The 22,632-nt window shown below is 36.7% G+C and overlaps 1 protein-coding gene across 2 annotated transcripts in view; it reads right to left on the bottom strand.

Annotated features, from left to right (window-relative positions):
- Positions 1-22,632, bottom strand: part of LOC109053756 (tubulinyl-Tyr carboxypeptidase 2-like) — a 51,032-nt gene that overhangs the window by 19,558 nt on the left and 8,842 nt on the right. The window contains exons 5-7 of one of the 2 annotated variants that reach the window (XM_019071077.2): positions 18,083-18,464; positions 11,490-11,614; positions 2,394-5,255 (exon numbers count right to left, since the gene is read on the bottom strand). In XM_019071077.2, coding sequence (XP_018926622.2) covers positions 5,186-5,255; positions 11,490-11,614; positions 18,083-18,464 — 577 coding nt within the window. In that variant the 3' untranslated portion in view covers positions 2,394-5,185. Of the gene's footprint in view, positions 1-2,393; positions 5,256-11,489; positions 11,615-18,082; positions 18,465-22,632 lie in introns of those variants that run through there. The other variant, XM_042746601.1, reaches the window with a different exon arrangement.

Here is a 22,632-nt window from a genome sequence, read left to right as displayed (position 1 = left end):
TTTTTGAAAAATTTAAAATATGTGCATTTTACTAATGGTATTAAATTGGTTTTATACTATTATAGTTACTTTTTAATATTTAAATTTTTTATTTCTGTTTTAGTAATTTTTTTGTTTTGTTTTTATGACACTTTTAATTTTATTTGTTTGTTTTTTAAGTTTTTAATCATTTTTATTTCCACTGAAGTTATTTTAGTAGTACATCAAGTTCAACAGAATAAAAATTAGAAATATTGGCTTGTTGAAATAAAAGTTAAGATTTTTTTTTTTTTTAGGCAAGGCAAGTTTATTTATATAGCACATTTCGTACACAATGGTAATTCAAAGTGCTTTACATAAAATAAAGTAAAATTTAATAAAATTTGCTCTAAATCCCTCAAATCAGAATCTGTGAAAAGAATTTAAACTAAATGTTAGAATGAAATCTTAAAAGTTATTCCAGAATGCCAGTTGTATATTACATTATTAGACTAAATTTAATTAAATAAAATTTTAAAAAAAATTAAATGCTTTATTTTATTTCAGTTGAGTTTCAAGCCTGTTCGCGCAGCTGTTGTATGACTCTGCAAATGACATGTACACCACAGCTTGAAAATATATCCTGAAAGTGAAGGGGGAACTTGCTGACAGCAGCAGTTACTTTCTGAGGCTGTTTTGTAAGGATTTACTAAGAATTAACCTCTATTTCTGGATTATTAAAATCCAGATGATAAAACGCTGAAATTCTAGGGTGCTCTTTGACCGACCCGGTATATTTTCTCTAGGTGTGAAACAATAGTGGGTGTTCTAGGAGTCCCTTTTATCTTGAGAGAAGAGATGAAAAATCCGGTAAATCCGCTGCGGCTCTATTCCTGTGTGTGACGCTGTCTTCGTAAACAGATTAATGCGGGCATATTGCCTCTGTGCAGAAAGACTACACTCAGACTAGGTTCTGTAACTGTGGCTGTGAGATTTAGGGCAACGCTGATGTTACATCACCTGGTTTAATCTCAAAGCTTCTCTTTTGCAAGAGCAGCTCCTTGGCGCACAGAGAGAGCGGCCAAAAGTGCTGAATATTCAGAGGAGTGCTTTTGTGGAGTATTAAAACCTTACAAATCCATGCTTCATTGTTAAAGGGGTCATATGATGCGATTTCAAATGTTCCTTTCTCTTGGAGTGTTACAAGCTCTTGGTGCATAACGAAGATCTGTAAAGTTGCAAAGAGTAAAGTCTCAAATCCGAAGAGATAATCTTTATAAAAGTTAAGACTCGTCCACGCCCCCCTGAATCGGCTCGTTCAAACACGCCCCCACATATCTACGTCAGTATGTGGGAAAATTTGCATATCGCCGCCCAAATGTTCATCATAGAAAGGAGAAGTAACTTTTATTCTCACTGTAGTATTGTTGTTGCCGCCTCCACCATGTCGTGGGGACGCTGTGTGTTTCACTGTGAAAGCGAAACTACTTTGGCCTTCCAAAAGAGGACGATATCTGCTTCGTCATGCCTGGCGCTGATCTGTGCTGGTCGCTGAGGAAATACATCAACTTTGCACCGTGGATCGCCGAATCGGCTTTCACCGTGGACAAAGTGGCGTCCAGCCTAGGGTCGTCACATGTGGTTGCCGCAAGCACAAGATACGCTCCTTTGTAGAATCCGCCTCAAGCCACCTGCCGCGGCTCACTCAAGACCTCAAGGCACGACAAGAAATCATGTTTATAAAACGAAAAATTGTTTGGCCTTCCAAAAGAAGACACGACTAGAAATCATGTTTATATCGTGTTTATAATGGGGTTTATTTTTATGTCTCATCGCTCTGGCCAGACAAGGCATCACAATAGTTTAAGAGGCGTAACATTTCCGTCACACACTTGAGGCATTCAGCCAATCACAACGCACTGGATAGCTGGCCAATCACAGCACACCTCGCTTTTCAGAGCGATGAGCCTTGTAAAAATCAACGCATTTCAGAAGGCAGGCATAGAGGAAAAACAATAATGTACAGTATGTGGAAAATAATGTGTTTTTTAACCTTAAACCGCATAAACACATTTCATTACACCAAATATACTAAATAATGTTCTTTTTAACAGCATCATATGACCCCTTTACGTTAGGGATAATGTACAGTCAGCCGATCGGTATCGCAACATAAACCGTTTTATTAAACTGAAATTAAATACGTGGACATGACTTTACCAATGTATATCTTCAGCTTTTGGATTCCGCTAAGAAAAGTATTAATACTGTTGTCTGATATATATATTTTTTTCACTACAATCGATAACTGAGACACAAAATGGCACCGGTTACGCTATAACAAACCGCGGACTGCCACCAATCTGACCAATGAGAATCAAGTAGCCTATTCCAGAGAACCGTGTAAATAAGCACAGTAAACGGCCAATCACAAATTTACAGAAAAACAGTTTTATTAAAACATGCTACAGAGGGGTGAACAAATGACATTAATGTTTTCTCATGGGGTAATTGAGGCAACCCAGACACAAATTTGTGACAGAAAAGAGGATTGAAGGTGCAAGCTGCTGTAAGGCTTAGGAAAAATGTATGTAAAACAGTTGAGGGTTAATTTAATTTTATAAAGTCCTTATTTAGGCAATACATTTATAATACGAAAGATATGCACAGAAAACTGAGGACAAGTTTGAGTTGAGGTCTTCATCATAAAGTCACATCATTAACATTCTTACTAAGAAAACATTTCCCTTAAAATTTTGATTACTTATCATTCATCAAAATTGATTGTATTTTCAGACAAGCCTGTATTAGACCTCTACAAAAGCATCTATAATATCATGAATATCCATTTCACTTATGAATTTTTTGGTAGGGTAATACATAACCCTAACATGTATCTTGTAATTCAGTTCTTAATCATTGTGCTACAGAAACGTCAGTTTAATGTGCTCTTTAATCATAAAAAAGTCAATACTAAAATAACTGAATTTTATAATAATAGTTAAAATGTCTCATCTTAGCACCTTTGAGCAAAAATCATTGCATTTCCTTAAAACCAGAAAGCTATTTTTAAACAACTAATACTTGACGTTATCTGCCATAAAAAGTTCACTCACAATTTCACACATCTGATTAGTTACCAAACAAGTTATAAATGATAGAAATCTGTAACAATGTGGTGTTCTTCGCATGCCAAATTAGCAGCAGACCACTTCTCTCCCATAAAGAGTCTGAGCAATTCAACATGGTGCATTAGATTTGTCACTGAAACTCGTGACTTTTCATCTTCATGTGACTGAAACCCTCAGCCCAAAGGATGAATTGGACGTATTCAATGGTCTGGCACTTGTGTGGTTCAGTAGCTTTTGATAGAAAGCTGGTACCAATTACAAGGCAGAATGAGCTATAATGTGGTAGTTTAGTCATCAGCACCCAAAAAGCATCGTTCAGAGAGGAACCGCTCATACAACCCATGAAGAATTGCTAACAATGTCACTGCTACAATTTTAAAGACAGGTCTGCTGTCAAAAAGGACGGATCCACAGACCTTCTCCACGTGCATAGCTTATTCTCACAAGGTGAGAAAACTCAAGTGATATGCTGTTGATAAAGAGATGATATTTTGTGTATCCTTGAATGATTGCAGTTGTGATCCTATTGTTAGAACCCAAGGGGTCCTATAAGATAAGGCCTAATGATGGAAAAAAAAATGTGATGAGAGGAAAATGGCTTATTTCAATGCTTTTGGGTTCCCTCGCAAAATGTTTGCATTCTCTATAGAAACTCTTTTTCTCCCACTTCATATTAAAAATTATATATGAATGCTTTTGCATTTGCTCGCAGCAAAGTCTCTCAGGGGAATCTAAAAGTTTTTAACACAAAAGCGTTGAATTTTTTATTTCCGTCACCATGTCTCTTTAGGACAGAGATGCGCAAACCAGGACCCTTTGGTCAAAGTTGCCTATTTTGGCCTGTCATGTCACTAGAGGGGGGAAACTGGGGGGAAACAAGAAATAATAGCATATCGTCATTTCTATTTTATCTTTTTTCTTTAGTATTTCTTTCCATTTTAGCATTGTAGAGAATGTAAGTGAATTTGATTTAAAAATTAAAAAAAATACATTTTAATATAACATAGGTGCATATATAAAGCAGTAATTACTTTTGAACCATGGCCCTCAATTAAAGTTATGTTTCTGGCCCTTCATAGTAAAGTTTAGGTAATTAACTTGCTTTAACGGCTCCCTAAAAACCCACTTATGCTTAATTTATGTTTATTAGCCAAGATTATATCTCGGTCGCTATAAAAATGAAAAAGAAATAAGTTATATTTTCCAAATAAGTGTGTGGGAAATTAAGGATTATTTGCAACAGATGGGTCAATCAATAGCACATCAACTTTCACACCTCTGAGAGATTTTGTTTAAAAGAAAATAAAAATAAAAAAATATGTAAAAACCACAAAATATTATACTGGTTAAACAAAGTAAAAACAAGAAAAATAAATGTTTAAATACTTTTAAAAAAGTAACTATTTCTCTACAACTGCAGAAATAAAAACAGTACAAAGCCTTCAAATGTAAGGTAACATCAAACCTTAGTCAATAAATCGTGTCCATTCCATCCATATTATGTATGCAGGTAACAAAAAAATAAAGTAAAGTGGGTTGAATACAGTTCTTTGGGGCAGAATGAGTAGCTCTCTGAAGCTTAGGTCCCTTGTGTCCTTACGCCTCTGGCAAAAAAGCTTTTGTCCTCTCTCTCCTCCGGGCCAGTCAGCCTCTAAAACTACCAGAAGCACAGCACGAGGCACTGAGGTTTACATCTCTCTGCCAAGCACAATCCATTCACACTCCAGCTCTCACTGCTAGTGGAGACAGGTCCAAAAATAGAGCCTTTTCCCCACATTTTCCATATTTGCTTGAATATTTCAGTCACAATTTTTTTTGTCTTCTAAAATGCTTGACAATTACTAGGGTAAAAAAAAACACTTTTAAAGCAAAATTGATATCCTTCACTCTTAAACTTTCCACTATTTAAAAAGGAATATCATATTCTGTCGAAAACAGAACAGCAACCAATTTCCCTCTAACATGAAAGTACAACTATAAATATGTTTAATATGCTGTACAGTTCACAATGTGCATTAAATAGTGTTTAAAAACATCATCTGTGGATCTGATTGAGGGAGGACATGTGGAGGATAAAGCTGGATACGTTTAGTGTCTCAGATGCGAATCTGGTAGCCATCACTGAGGGTGCTGAGCTCTGCCGGCTTTCTGTCCAGTGCTGCTGGCCTGCAAAGAAACATGTTTCTGTTGGTTTCATTTTAGAGATTACTGTTGCATAATGACAAATATGCTAAACCTTTTGGTTCATGGATTAAATGATTTAGTGCAGAATAAACCACCTCAGTAGAAGAGTATAAAAAGGCCAAAATATTCAAATAAATGACATTATGCACATTATTTTGATTAAATTATATGGCTTAAACAAAAAAATGGAACAATAAAATAAACAGAGTGCTGAAGTATTGTTCAAAAGTTTGTGATCTGTAAGATTTTGTTTTTGAAAGAAGTCAATGTTCACCAAGGCTGGATTTATTTGATCAAAAATACAGTAAAACAGTAATCTTGTGAAATATTATTACAATTTAAAATAACTATTTTCTATTTGAATATATTTCAATGTCAAAGCTTGAAAAAGTCTCAAAAAAAAAGAAGTCTCATGACCTCAAACGTTTAAACAAGTAGTGTAAAAATACAAAAAATGTAAAATATTAATGGCACAATTTTACATTGCAATTCGTGCATTTTCTAGAAGATATAGACCCTGACCCAAAAAAACTACATAATTTACTTTAAATATTTAACAGTTTACATATTAGGCACAGTTATATCCAGTTACATTGATATAATGTATAAAATTTCAAGTGGTGTTAGATAAACACAGTGTGTGGACCAGAACTAACTGCTATATTAGTCTATCACAAGTTGGAATCTCACACCTTTATTTTATCCCACAGGTTTATTTCCTGAGATAAATCACATTCATGTTCAGCCACCTCTTTCCGTCCTGCTGAGAACACACAGAGCTGCTGAAGAACACAGACCTCCAGCACAGCCGTAACTGTTGTTGCCTTCAAAGGTCCATCACATTTTCCCTTCCACCATTCACTTTCCTGCTACTACTCTTGTGAAAAAAATCAATAAGCCTCCATGTTCTTTTGACTGATGTTGGTTATTTGAAGCAGGTGCTTCAACGCCAGGCGATCAATCGCACAGCAGTGCCAAGGCAGGACCTCTCCACTCCAGCTCTGCCTTTTACAGTTCCTTCCTTCATAAATGACTAAGAATGAAAGTTTCTCAGGCAAACATTAGCATTACAAAACAAATGTAAACAGATTTGTCACTGCATGAAACCACAACCACAATAGCAGCCTTAAGATTAGTCTAAACAAACAACACTCTTTTATAACTCAACCCTGCGACAATGCAAACTCCAAACTCTGTGGGTACACGATGTACAAAGTGGGGACTGAAAGTGTTTGTCTGCATTTTATGTGGGTATCTGAGGACGACTGAAAGGAGGAGACAGAAGAGGTGGGGTTGAGCCTGTAGACGAGCAAACATCCTGTGTGTTAGAAATAGCCCTGAGTGGAGATAATGCACTTTGACAGGGAGAAGACTCAGGAAATGGGCAGGAGCAGATTTGTTGTACCAGAGCTTAATATAATTTTCTCTGTGGAATTTCCCCTGTTCACTCAACATTTCTGATGTGCAATGTCTGGAGCGAATCAGATGCATATTTTTATTTTATCTTCTGGGTGTTTCATGGCTTTATTGACAGACTGAGAAATAGTGGTAAGAGACAGCAGGGAATGGGACTACATACAACACAGTAGTCTTAATGTGGAGTGAAAATTAACTTTTGTAAATGAAAGTTATAGATCTTCACTTTTAATGTCCATTTTCAATTCATCCATGTGTTAAGTTTCATTTTAAAAAACATTTTTGACCTAAATATCATAACTAAATATTCCAGTGAAAATGACAGACATTTTCTCTGGTGACATATGAAAGTGAAAAAAAAAAAGTGAAAGTGACGTGACATTCAGCCAAGTATGGTGACCCATACTCAGAATTAGTGCTCTGCATTTAACCCATCCGAAGTGCACACACACAGAGCAGTGAACACACACACACACACTGTGAACACACACCCGGAGCAGTGGGCAGCCATTTTATGCTGTGGCGCCCGGGGAGCAGTTGGGGGTTCGATGCCTTGCTCAAGGGCACCTAAGTCATGGTATTGAAGGTGGAGAGAGAACTGTACATGCACTCCCCCCACCCACAATTCCTGCCGGCCCGAGACTCGAACTCACAACCCTTCGATTGGGAGTCCGACTCTCTAACCATTAGGCCACGACTCCCTCACATGAATGATGGCTGCAATCATTTAGTTCACTTATATTGCCCAATTCCTACAATTGACTGCAAGCCTTGCACAGAAACAAGTCCCCCACCTTACACTGTAAAAAAAAATATATTTTTCAAAGTTGTAGCCTAAATAAAATATAGATTACTGTAGTGCATTTTACAAGAAATTGATATTTCACTGAATTTTTTAAGTCCATAATATTATGGTTTTGTTATCACTTATTTCCTCCGTAAAACAGAAGTACACAAAATTATGATCTTTGTACACAACAACAGTTTTATGCAACTTTTTGGGTGATATTGGTGTGTTCCTCAATCCTCACACAAATGTATGTGGTTTAAACATGGTTTCAGTAGACTATTTGAGGACTATTTGGACTCCTTTTAAGGTAGTTATGTTCGTTTTGTTTGCTTGTTTTTGTCCTTTTGGTATTTTTAGACTGCTGTGGGCACTAGTTACTTGAAAAGAGTTAAAGGAAATTACCAGTGCTGGGGAAAAGTAATGCATTACAATACTGCGTAACTACATAAAAAATAACTAATTGTGTTACTTAGTTTCTTTTTATGGAAAGTAATTACTTTGTTACTTTTGCACTACTTTTTGTGACCAGCTGGGCTTGCTTGCTTATTTTTTAAAACAAAAAAGATAAAAAGTGATATTTTTGGCAACTGTGAAGGCCCTTTCAAACCAAAAGGGAAATTAATAAACCTGAGCCTCACTCCCAATTTTTCTCAAGACAGGGACAGGAGAGGTGTCAGTGGATAAATGGGAAAGCAAAGTAACATTATACACCCTAATTACCTCCAAAACTGTAAGTTACATTTAAAAGAATTACATGAAGACTCTTAAACAGAGCCTAAGTTTGTATAAAGCACCATCCACACCATACAAGTTTGAAATAACAGGAGGGTGAGTAAATAATAACAAAATATTATTTTTTGAAAGTACTGTCCCTTTAAGAAAAGTATTTGTATAAGAGGTGTAGTATTTGTACAGTATAAGATGTTTTCTTTTGGGAGCTTCTTGGACTGTCACATGCTACATGTCTGCAGGGGATTTTATGACACTGACATAATCATCTATGTGGGGGTTGGAGAGCAGATTCAGCATGATTTTATTTCATCACTTCATAATTCCTTCCACTGTAAGTGAATTAACAAACTCATCTGCCGAGAGATGTGTGTGCTGTGCAGTTCTTCGGTGTATTTGAGGGTGATGCTGACGTTAAATGGGTGGTGTGTTTCAGCAGCTGCCTGGCACATTATGTGTGGGGCTCAGTAATTAACATCTCAGACCATGTGACAGGAAGGTGCTATGGAACACAGCAAAAATAGCTCCAATCGGGAAGTAGGAGCTCCACAGATCTGAAGTCTAAACTTTGGTATCATTTCATGCCTTGTGCGGTTCATTCTATCATCTTAGAGGTGCATTAGCTTGACTAAATAATTACAGCATTGTGAGACAACAATCATTTTAGGCTTGTCAACAGAAGAACTACAATACAACATGTAATTAAACTCAATGACTCAAGCTTAAACACACATAGGGGACGTTGCTGTGGTAATTTTAAATTGCTTAACACAAACATTCTCTAGATGAACGTCATTGACGGTTGTGATAGGGCTTGCTGTATTTTTCAGTATCTTAATTTCAAGACATCAAGGACTTACTTAAAGAGCACTTAAGTAAAATGTGGGGAAGGGTGTCAATATAAAACATGAAATGGTAAGTTTATACCAAACACAAAAATCTTTAATCTGTTCATTTACATAAACCATCTGAAGGTGAGGGCATTTCATGAAATTTTCCAGTCAAAAAGTCCAGTCAATCTAACTTGAACCCGTGGCAAAATCTGTATGGGGAATTTTTTTGCTCCTATGTGAAATTCACAATCATATGAATTTGCCAGCTAAAATTGATAAACACATATGCAATCTAAAGCAAACCAGCTTTAACATGATCCAGTTCATCAGAGGATTTAGTTACATCATCAGATGCTGAGCTCTGAAATGCTAAAACACAAAAGGAACTTCTGATTATCACTGTATGTTCATGCGGAAGGATTATTCATTGGTTCATTTCAGAGTGACATGTCAGTGAAGCCCGCATCCACCACAGCTGTTGCATTTGACTCACATCCTATTTGAGCAAATGCCAACCCAGTGTACTGCCCGAGGGCAGCTTGTACTGACCGGAGAGGAGTGTCACATCAGTTGCAAGTGTTTAAAACGCCACTTTGCTTAACTAACTAGCCCTAACTCCCTGCTCTAGGTCTTTTTTCCAGAGCTTAGGAATCCCTTTGTGTGTATGTCTTGCTAAAATGACCACTTCTTTCGAAGAGGAAGCTTTGCTATCTATCACCATGTCACTTTTTATGACTCTGTACCTAGTAGATACTGTGCACTCCCTATATTTCCCAGGGGTGGCACTAAAAAGAAAGGAATCTTATTTCCCCAACACCACAAACAAAAGAAGCCTGAAGTCTCACTTGTAAATTGATCAGCAGTGCTAAAATGGGCTTTCTGCTCAACTCAGCAGCACAGGAAAAGTGCTTCTCTGCTAGTATTTGCACTGTGCTGCTATAGAAACCTTGAATCCATAAGTCAACCCCCTGGACGAGAGAAACAAGTGCTTCTGTAACACGAGAAGTGGCCAACCGTGTGCTTCTAGAGGAGATTAATCAACCGATTACCAGCACCTGCTTCACACCGTCACATCACAGCTCTAATGAGAACGCACTGGGTTAAAGCCACTGCATGGATGCGAAACATGAGCAGACACAATGTGTGTCTTCAGTGTTTAGTAACCTCAGTGACCGCTCGACATCAGGGCTTGACAGTGTTAGCATTTCACTTGCATTTGCAACTAAAAACATTTAGAAGTTGCAGGGCCATATTTCGAAGTTCTGAGGGCCAGAAAGCTCTCAGATTTCAAAAATATCTTAATTTGTGTTCTGAAGAAGAACAAAGCTCTTACGGGTTTAAAATGACACATGAGTGTGAGTAATTAATGACAGAATTTTGAACCAAGGTGAACTATCCCTTTAATAACCAACGTCTTGATTTTCAATGGAAAAACACATAAAAAAACCATGACTGAGGTGCCCTTGAGCAAGGCACCGAACCCCCAACTGCTCCCCGGGCGCCGCAGCATAAATGGCTGCCCACTGCTCCGGGTGTGTGTTCACGGTGTGTGTGTGTGTTCACTGCTGTGTGTGTGTGTGCACTTTGGATGGGTTAAATACAGAGCACGAATTCTGAGTATGGGTCACCATGCTTGGCTGTATGTCACTTCACTTTCTTTTTTCCACTTTTTTTTCACTTTTAATCCATTTTACATATCCTTGCTGAATAAAAGTATTAATTTCTTTCAAGAAAGCAACAGAAATTCACAATATTACTGTTCTACTGTAATTTTGACCAAATAAATGCTGTTTTGATGAGTATGAGAGACTTCTTTAAAAACATTAAAAATCTGACTGATCCCAGACTTTTGAATAGTAGTTTACTGTATATTAATATATAACTTATTAATATAACAATAAATACATGTATAAACTACCATTAAAAAGTTTTACTTTTTCAGATATTATTTTAATCAGAAAGGATGCATTAAGTTGATCAAAAGTGATGATAAAAGACATTTATATTATTACCAAGAAATTCTCTAAAAAATTAAGCTGCACAACATCATACATATATAATTTAAAAAAAATAAATTTAGGATTACAGCATCTTGGTGACCTCCGACTTAATCGCAGTCATTGTATACGCTACTTGAATGGCTCATTTTCAGAGGACTATTAATAAAAGCTGTCTAATTACATTCCAAGAGCATAATCACCTGAAATATGAAGATCACTAAAATATGTCAAAATTAAATAAATGCAACCCAAGTAATTAATTACTTTTTAACCTTCCATGGACTGATGCTATCATGACGAGTCACTGCCGATAAACCTGACAGCTGCATTTATACTTATTTTCTTGACAGAAACTTTTTGTAAAAAGTGAATTGCGGAAAAGTGGATATTTTCCACAGCTTATTTCTCGGATCTGCGTTTCCACAACATCAAAGTGTCCATTACTTACGATTTGTCTCTTCTGTGGACATGTTGGCATCTTTGGGGACTGCTGCCTGGTCGGCGGCGTGGTGATAAAGACTTGCCTCGTGTTCGTTCTTTGATTGGAGACTGAGCACTGGATGACTTGAGGATCTGCAATAAAACCCAGTTGCTTTAAAACATTTACACATTTCATATATTTTATTGTATTTGCCAATTAGATATTATGCATATATGCACACACACACCGAAGCAACTGAGACAATATGTAAATTTATATATAGCTAGGAGGCACTAAAGATAATTATTATCTTCAGTTCGAAGAAGAAATTAAGATTTCAAGGCAATTAGAATGAAAGGGGGCTTGAAATCTTCCAGGTGGAAAAAGGCAAGCTGAGAAAGTCACAGATGAGGAATACTGCCTGTCAACAACCCGACAAGGATCCGGTGCTAAAGAACGACAGATCTACAATCAGTTTATTAAAAAGGGCCTGAACTTTTTCACACCACAGGGAACAAACGCTGAATCGCTCTAACTGTGTTTTCTCATTAGCGTGTGCAGCACAAATAAAGCTAGTTTTATGAAAAGTTCCACATTACGTTCATTAACTTGATGACGTTCATTAACTTCATTATGCTACGAGACAACAGATTTCCCAAACTCTCAGTCACTCTACATATCGTGTTTTCCCCAAATGAGCTGCACAAGTGATGAGAGGCAATTTGACACTGCGATGTTCTCAGTCGTTAAAAGTTGATTTTTAGAATGAGATTCATTATGAATGACTCTATCAGCTCCATGCTGATGACGCCAGATGCTGGGTGTTCAGTACATCAAGAAACTCATTCAAGATGGACTGCAGTAATACATTTAGATTTCGTTTCTGCAAACTCATTCCTCACATAATTGTATTGTCTTTGACTCAAAGATGACTAGTTTAATAATTGGTTAGTCAAAAAGGCTTTGTTCCAGAAAATGCACATTGAATTTTGATGGGAACATTAGACTTGAGGACTAAACAGAAGACTGAGCAGAATAAAATAATACATATATATTATACATACAGTATATATTCCTGTCAAATGCTTTGAAATGTTCATATAGCCTCAACATAAAATACAAGTTGCAAAAATATTTAGGTTTTGAAAAATGTGTGCCAAATTCCTAAGCATCCATAAAAAGATACCTACCATTCAAACATCTGGAATTACACTCTTTTTATATAAAAATAAAAAATATATTTTATAACATTATTAATAATATATTATAGTTATGGCATTTTGATTACAAAGCAAAAAAAAAAAATACAATGTTAAAAATGTTAAAAATTAAATGCATGGATTAATTGTTCAAAATAAGATTGCAAATGCAATGTTTTGAAGAGTCCCAAACATCCATAAAAAGATGCCTACATTAGTTTTAAACAGCCAGAGCACAATTTCCACTGTCTGCTCATGTAGTTCATGGAAACTATGTCACAGCTGACTGTGGTCATCCATACAAGTCAAGGCCGCATCTGAGAAACTGGGAGCACATGACCTACTTTTTACTGTCTAGATGATAAACACATCCCATGTTACAGTCATACAGATGATCTCAAGCTAGCATGCTGGTCTAGCTCTTCATAAACAGCCGAGGACAAATAAAGAATCTCCTGAAGCTGGTTCAGTAAATGAACCAGGGAAAAACATAAATGTTTATTTTAAAATAACACAGAGTATAAAAAAAAGTATGATCCATGTAACACCTCCCACAGGAAGTCTGACCTTATTTAGTTCCCACTGAACTAGCTTAGATTTTGAGAGGGACATTAGATCTCTATTCCAAAACCCAAGATATGTAATTTTGGCAAACATATAAATATAAAATATCAATAATATATTTATGAAAACAATCAATAATATAGTAATGACAACTTATGACATTTTCAGGGGTTAAAGCAAAAAAAATCCTGAGCCTGAACTTTTTTCCAGGGCTTGAGGCTTGCGGGGGCGTATCTGCCATTGCCATTAGCCCTTGACAGGCTCAGACTACAGATTATGGTGGAAACAGCAATACCAAGAAAGGTTACTCACTACAATATGGCACAAATGCATGTAACATTTAGGATGCTTTTGATATCAAGTTTTGCTGGTTAGCTTTGTCCTTGACAGGGTACAAGATGACCTTCAATCTAAAACATGAAATTTCTGAAATTGTTTTGTTCAAGATAATAATGGTAAATTAAATACTAGGAAATTAATATAAAATAGGAAATATACAAAGACAGTTTACTAAAGAAAAGTACAGTTCAGTTCAAACAAACAAGAAAAACATTAAAATGGTCCAAGAACTGGAAACTTAAACAGGGTTTGTGCAGATACTGCAAAATAAAATTCCGGGACTTTCAAGGACTTGCACTACTGTTTTTGGTTTTCAAGGACTAAAATCAGATCTCACTTATTAATCAATTTGTTATTATCTTTCAAATTCTAATAAATAAATTAATAAAACAAAATGGTACAAATAAAGTGCAGCACATGCAAAGAATGCAATGACTGTGTCAACTTTAACATTTGAAAGGATACTATGGCAAAGTTATTACTTTCCTTATTCAAACTGATTTTTTTTCATGAATTTATGATTGACCTGAAGAATGAAAGCTATGTCATACATGTCATGATCCGGTCACTGAACTTCCGTTAATTCAACACCAGAGGTCATCATCCACAACACAGACTCTCACACTACACAGTACACCCTGGACTACATTTCCCATGCTCCATTGCACCAATCACATTCATCTGAAAACTATCATGCAATTACACACACACAGCATAATCATCAGACACACTTTATAAGCATTGGACTTCCTCTCACATACTGCCGAGTATTGTTCTGCGGATATCCCTCTCCTAGCGACAGCTGCATACAAAAGCCTTTCTGTGTTAGTTCTCTTAGTCTTGTCTTAGTTTCTAGTTTTCATAGTCTTTTCAGTTTCTTGTTTTCATAGTCTTGTCTCTGTTTCTAGTTTTCATAGTCTTGTTTCAGTTTATAGTTTTCATAGTCTAGTCTTTTTCTTGCCTTGCCCTGTTAATCGTGTTTTGACCCTTTTGCTCTGGTTACTGGATTACCCCTCTTGCTTAGCCCTCTAGATATTGTTAGCTCATCGAAGACCCACGCTTGCCCTAGGACAAGGGTCTCCAATCCTGCTCCTGGAGAGCTACTGTCCTGCAGATATCAGCTCCAACCCCAATCAAACACACCTGAAGCAGCTAATCAAGGTGTTCAGGGCTACTTGATAATTACAGACAGGTGTGTTGGAGCAGGGTTGGAACTGAAGTCTGCAGGATGGTAGCTCTCCAGGAGCAGGGTTGGAGATCCCTGCCCTAGGATTATTCTTGTGTCTTGGCCCCTATATACCTGTTTGCCAGTGTTTGACCCATGCCTGTTATGACCACGTCTCTGTCTAATAAAAGCTCGCACATGGATCCGCACGTCTCACGACTCGTCAGCCCCATTACAATACACGTGTAAAATTATGAGCTTTATCACGCTAATAGACACTAGGGGTGTGACAATACACAGCTCACAAGGTGAGACAAAATGCAGATACTTGGTTCACTAGAACAAGACAATGTTTTAATACTTTAAGAAATTTTCAAATGACAAAATATTTGTCTTTTAATCACAAAAGTAAAACAATGCAGTTGTATTGTGAAACGTTTTAACTTTAAAATTTTGCTAATCAAGTAATCTGATTATTTTGACAAGTGAGTAATCTGATATTTTTTAGTAATACAAATAGAACTAAGTGGAAAAAACAGACTTTAATATGACTATAAGTATATATAAAGTAATAAGGCAATATTAATAAAGTATCAAAACCAAGTACATGGTTTTATTGAACAACACTGTTAAATACACAATATAATATGCCTATATTATAACAAATACCTGCAGAGGGAGCCAACGGCCTTGTGATGCTTCATGTGATTCAATGACGTTTAAAGGGGTCATATGATGCTTTTTAAAGATAATTATTTTGTGTATTTAGAGTAACAGAATATGTTGACATGCTTTAATGTTCAAAAAACACATTTTTTTCAAATACTGTACATTATTGTAGGTCCTCTATGCCCCGCCTTTCTCAAACGCGCCGTTTTCTACAAAGTCCCTCCTTCTGACAAGCACAGTCTGCTCTGATTGGCCAACTGACCCAGTGCATTGTGATTGGCCGAACACTGCAAGCACTCGTCAGAAATGTAACGCCCCTTTCCCTAATCATGAGTTACATTTTTCAAAATAAATGTAAAGACAGTTAATAATGTCTTTAGTTTTACCATCAGTTCAAGCCCGAAAGGGGAACAGAGTCACGTGACAGACACAGTGATGAAGCTCCTATGTGTTTGCAGTACACAGGCCACGGACGGTTAAGACAGCTGACTCCACTGTGTGACCATGTCTCTCTCTCTCTCTCTCTCACACACACACACACACAATGCGCAAAACTCAGCATTTTAACAGTCAACAGCAAATACTTAAACTAATAACAAAACAAGCTGATTCAGAAGCGCAAGATTGTCGTAGCAAAGTCAAAATTACATCCTCTCCTAGGTTCACAATACAGTCATCCATAAAATGCGTTGTTGTTCTTTTGTAAGTAATCATAAAGATTCCTAAATGCATCTACTTTCGGAAGGCCAAATAAAGTGCTTTTTCTTTCACCTAGATACACACAGCATCTCCCTGACATGGCTGTTCCAACACTAACTGCGGTTACTGAAACCACACCTTCTTTCTTTGTGTGAACATTTGGGCAGCATTACGCAAATATTTCCACATAATGATGTAGAGATGTGGGGGCATGTTTAAACAAGGCATTTTAGGGGGGTGTGGCAGAGTCCTAACTTTGATAAAGAATATCTCTTTGGATTTGAAACTTTAGTCTTTGCAACTTCATTCCTTAGAATCCAAACCGGGATGAATTTAGAAGCCACCAAATGAAGGCACTTCGACCTCGGCACATTTATATCATCACTCCTCAAGAGGAGTGGAGGAGGGATGATATTACTGCGCTGACGTCGAAGAGCTCTTCCGCCATACATTATAGTTATAATTTTTTATCCGCTTAAAAAAATCGCCACATTTTATTTTGTGTCACCATACTTACTCGTGTAACTACTCATTTAACCATCTTTAAATAGGGAAAACATGGAAGTGTTTGGTGGCTTTCATCCCTGTTTGGATCCTAAGGAATTAATGGTGCTAAGCTAAACGCTAGCATAGTGGCGCCTCGCGCTACAGCGATTGAGTGCATGCACTGAGACATGAGAGGTACGCATCAACTCGTCTAAGCTGAGGGAAGAACATAGTGGAATATGGTTTTCCCTTAAGACTATTTAATTTTAATATTTGGCCACATGCAAAGTCAGAAACTTTTATTTTGAAATCGTAATGTACAATAAATTGCATATTTAGAAAAATGTTGATGTATTCTCCTGTGATGGCATAGGTTTAAATGATTAACATTACAAATCATGTGAGTTTTCCGAGATGAATGTTAATTAAGCAACCCAAACTCACCGCATTTGCAGAGGAAGAGTTTAACCTCTTTCACACATACAGTCTTTACTGGTAAATTACCGTTAAGAGATCATGTGTTTACAAAGCTCCGCTGCTTTTTTAATAGATTTTCTATGTAAATATGATGATAGATGGAAATCTTTGACCATTGTGCCTCACAGCTTTTTCAATGTGTCGCGCTCGAGACCCAGGCTTCTTTTCAATTCAACAGCTAATGTGCGTCTGGTGTTTATAAGAGCAAAAACTTCTGATTGACTAGTATTGTTAGTTTGGTCGAGAGTGAAAGCTGTATTCCTCTCATACATTGGTAGGCGAACTCATGAACTCAAACGTGATTTCAACAAGTGTTTTTAAATGTAGGGCGACTTTTTTTTTTTTCGCAGCCAACCGCTGCACGCCGGAGATCCGGCAAGGTCACGGAGAACTTTATGCCCTGCATTTTATATAATCAAACATTAATTTAATATAATATTTTAATATATTACATTTTAATTACACACACACACACACACACACACACACACACACACACACACCCACACCCATTATATATATTCCAGTAATGAGAACTGTCTTATGGTTAACAAACAAAAACTAAAACATAGACTCATTGAATCCATAATATATACATAGACTCAGTTGAAATGTAATATATTGAAATATAATATTAAATTAATGTTTGGTTGTTTAGGCTATATGAACATTTCAAAGCATGTGACAGGAATATATACTGTATGTATAATATATATGCATTATTTTATTCTGTTCAGTCTTCTGTTTAGTCCTAACTAAAATTAAGTACTAAAATTACTAAATAAATATAATACTAAAAAAAATAAAACCTTATATAAAATAAAAATGTTATTAGTTTTTTTTTTATATTTTAAGTTTATACATATATATATATATATATATATATATATATATATATATATATATATATATATATATATATATATATATATATAAAAATCTTATTCAAAATATTAACAAAAAACTACCATATATCAATGATACTAAAAATAACACTGTATCTTAGAAGGCTATGGACTCACCTTCATCCTCATGTCACGGCCATGCTTCTCCAGCTCTTTACGCATGTCCTCACAGCCCTGCCTGCAGGCGTTGATCACCAGATAATTCCACTCAATAGGCTGGAAAACGTGCGGATTGTGGGGCACGTACAGGCCGATTTTGATCTTCTTCATGGTGTGCTGGTAGCGGCGGTACGAGTCCTCAAAGTCGAACACCAACTCGCTGAGTGTACGGAAGCTCAGAGATCTGTCCATAAGGTCAGTACGTCGACTCATACCCAGAGTGCCATATCGGCCATTACAGTAAACGCCCAGCACCACATGATGGAAGTGGTGGCCAGAGAACTGGGTCTTAAAACTGATGGGGAACCGTTCCACGGAGGTCAGACCGTTGGTTAGGTAGCTGGCAACATAAGAGTCAAGGATTTCACTAATGTTCATATGTGATGGGTTTAACCTGCTCAAGAATGAAGTGATAATTAAATTGCAAATTGATTTTTATCAGTGTTAAGATTCAGGAGGATACCAAAGTGTTTCATGAAAAATACCAAATCCTCCCCAAGGTTTTTAACTTGGTGTGCACTATTGATTTTTCCAAATCCGATCTGTCTTTACTGCTTTCAGTAAGTTTAGTTTTGCTCACTACCAGAAAATCGATCAGCTAATGACTTTAGGTTAATAAGAAGCTGTCCTTGACAACCAGTTTTTCAATTCAGACTCTATTAAGATATATGACAGTTAACATTTGTGAGTATTTTCTCAGATCCGATACTCTGAATGAAAGCTTAATTGTTTAATTGTACTCTTTAAAATAACTGAATCTACAGTAAGTGGTTCTTCTTAACTCAACTTTGGAAATTCAGCATTTAACAGTTTGTGCTACATGAATGAAATAAATGACAACTCGCATTATGTGGTTTTCTAAGCAATTAGGTGAAATATAAAAAACAATCCCAAAGAACTTTAGGTCAGAATATTAAAGGGACTCAGAAGCTTGCATCGAAAAGCATCAACAAGAACACCATAGTAATGACCTAGTAATCTCACACTCTAAAGGACTTCGCAGCTGAATAGCAACACCCTAGCAACCATGCATAACACTCTAGCACAGCAGCAACAATGTCTGCATGGGCAAGAACCAACAAGATCACCCAAGCAATGACCTAGCAATTATCCAGAACTCCCTGATGACCACTCAACACACCAAAACCATTCTGAACACCTTGGAAGCTGTTTAGCAACACCCTAGCAACCATCCATTACATTCAAGCATTGTGGATACAACTTTTACATGGATAACACCAATAAGAACACCTACCAATAACCTAGCAACCACATGGAAAAGCACCAACAAGAACAACCTTGCATTGACCTAGCAACCACATAACACAGTAATAGCACTCTGAATGGCCAAGAAGTAGCATAGTAACACCCTAGCAACCATCCATAATACGCTAGCAATGTGGCAACAACTTTTGCATAAAAAGGACCAAAAAGAACACCCTAGCAATGACCTAGCACCCCCACGGAACTCGCTAGAAACCAACAATAACAAACTAAAACCACCCTGAATGCTTTAAAAGCTGCATGACAACACCCTAGTAACCACCTATAACTGTCTAGTAATGTGGCGACAACTTTTGCATGGAAAAGCACCAACAAGAACATCCTCGCATTGACCTAGCAACCACATAACACAGTAAAAACACTCCAAATGGCACAGAACTTGCTAGTTACTACATAACACACTAAACCCACTTTGAACGTCTTAGAAGCTGCATGGCAACTCCCTAACAACCACCTATAACTCTCTAGTAATATGGCAACAACTTTTGCATGGAACAGCACGAACAAGAACACCCTAGCAATGACCTAGCAACCACACACAACTCCCTAGTAACCACATTATACACTAAAGCTGCATAGTAACTCCCTAGAGACCACCTTTAACACTCTAACACTAAGACAATGAATCCTAATATATATAATCCTAATAATGGACAACCAAATAACACACTAAAAAGTCACACAATCTCAAAAAAAGCATAGAAAATGTAGTTTAAAAATATTGACATGACACAAACAAACTCAGACACTTATATAAAAAGCCAAACATCTCAAGTCGAACAAAAACCTTCTCTTTTTTAATGATGTTGCAGTGATGTGATTGAAGTTGGTCAGCAGACACTCGGCTAGACTGGCCTTCCCCTTGGGCTTTTCCTTGTCTCTGCCTGATCTCTTCTGTAGTCTTACGTAAGCTATCAGTGCTCACTGCAGCATGGCCACACATGATGGCCATGAGGAGTCACCAGGCTGTGAGTGTATCAGCAGGGTTCACACCAGGACCCATCTCCAACTACGAACAAAAAAAGTCTAGGCTACTACTTCACCTTAATGCCATCAATCACATTTCTTTTAGGGTATCCATGATATAATTAAAGAACTTCAGTACAAAAATATATATATTAGCATGATTGCTGTTCTCCTTTCTGATGCTAAATTTGAATTCATGTTGCCTTGAGGTTGCTAAAATGAGGAAATGATGCTTTATTCTTTGCAACCACCCTATGAATCATTATCGTCACACTGGTCAGTAAACAGTGCGCCTGTGCCGTTTTGCTGTTGGGTAGCACACAAGCTGCCAAGTCAGCCAAGAGCACATACCACAGATCTGTTGATCCATGTGTGTCCGACAACACAACGCAACGCCTTGGAATGGCTTCACTGCTTTGCCATCTGCCTTTCAAAGACAATCACCAGTACAATATGCTGGTATTCCATAACACAAGCATATTCATCCATTAATCGAAAACTCCAGTGGTCCACAAACAGTTAGGCTTTTCCAGATTAAAACCACAAAAATGGTAAGTGACAGTAACACTTTCACAACTATGCACAGTAAAATGACAACTTTAATTAGACTTTTTTTCCCCCCATGTTTTCTATTAAAATATCTTAAAACGTGATAAATTTACTTGAGAAACGACATAAAATATTAAGACTTGTTTTCAGAGAACGTCTTCAATAATCTTCAATAAAAAATGTACACTACCATTCAAAAGTTTGGGGTAAGTAAGTTTTTTTTTTTTAATCAATAAATTTATTCAGCAGGGATGAATTAAAGTGATCAGTAGTTACAGTAAATACATTTACATCACAAAAAATCTTTAGTATGTAACATTTCTGAAAAAAAAAACAACATTATATATACCTATACTGTATATTTGGCTCATGAACTGCAAACTGGTTACTATTAAAACAGGTTACTATTAATTGAGGCCTTGGTATCACTATCATTTGCAGAAAAGTTTGGTGAAAATCTTTGCAATTTGTTTAAGTAAAGCAAATATTTTTTACTGGTAAATCATATGTAATTAGACAAAAGACAGTGAGAAAGCAAAGACATTACATTTTGATTTTTTCCAAAGGGAGAATTGTTAACTCAGTCCCATTATTCTTTTGTAGTGTTTTGAACACAAAACTTTGTTGTTATTCAAAGTAAATACAGGCTCATTCAGTAGGTTTTGTTCATCTGCAGCTCTTTTGGGTTTCCTTCTCTCTGTGTGTACACATACACACACAACCACACCCACAAAACCCCCCGCCAGTGTTGTAACGAGAAGACACCAGAGGATCACATTACCCATCAGCAGGGTCATGTGATCCTCTCAGCAGCAGTGCCGAGAATTCTTATCTGCAATACACGCATACCCAAACCTGGGGGATTACTTCTTCTATAGGTTCCAAGCACACTGTTTTCATTTTGTCTTCATTTGAATATGCAGACAGTCTTTCGATAACTTTATTTCTACCCAAAATTTTGCATGAAGAAGAGAGAAGACCAAACATTTCTCTTTGGGTTGTCCTTGTGAGAAAAACTATTTTACATTTAACTAGTGTTGATCCGGGATGTTGTCATTGCGATTGTGATGACCGTAACATGAGGCTTCTCCCATTTGTATTGTGATCTGTATTTTTACATATTTATTTTTAAGTATTTTATCTATCCCTCCATGGCATATTTAAGTCCCACTTGAATAATGGTCCTTCTGTGTTCAAAATCTATCAAAAACATCTTGGGACAAGGTTTTAACACTGACAGCTGTCATTTAAGACAGTTAGCAACTCTGTTTGTTTCTCCGAGTGAGCAACAGTAACTAAGAGGAGTGGGGCTTACCGATAGGTCAAGTGTGTAAAGGCAGGTTTACAAAAACAACTATAAAGTTAACAATAATGATAACCATATTACTATCCACAGCAACATGGATAAAGTTTGGTTTATTATAAGAACGTGCTGCAGTTTTGTCATCTGCCACTGTAAATGCTCAACCTCTTTAAAAGCAGAATGGATTCTTATTGGCTGTCGATGTTTTTATCATTCATCATCTTAAAAAAATAAAACTTTTGAAAGTGATTTCCACAACAATGTTCTTCAGCGCCATTCTCGTAATACTGAAATTCTTTAAAATTTAAAATGATTATCATATTATTTTATTTAATCAAGCTCTATCAATCGCTCGTTTGGATATTGTGGGATTTGTGACATTACAAGGGCAGATGCATTTGCATAT

The sequence above is a fragment of the Cyprinus carpio genome, chromosome B20 (assembly GCF_018340385.1).
Source record: "Cyprinus carpio isolate SPL01 chromosome B20, ASM1834038v1, whole genome shotgun sequence".
NCBI classification, from domain to species: Eukaryota; Metazoa; Chordata; class Actinopteri; order Cypriniformes; family Cyprinidae; genus Cyprinus; species Cyprinus carpio.
The sequence above is the reverse complement of the archived record's forward strand: the minus strand, read 5'-3'. Positions and strand labels throughout refer to the sequence as shown.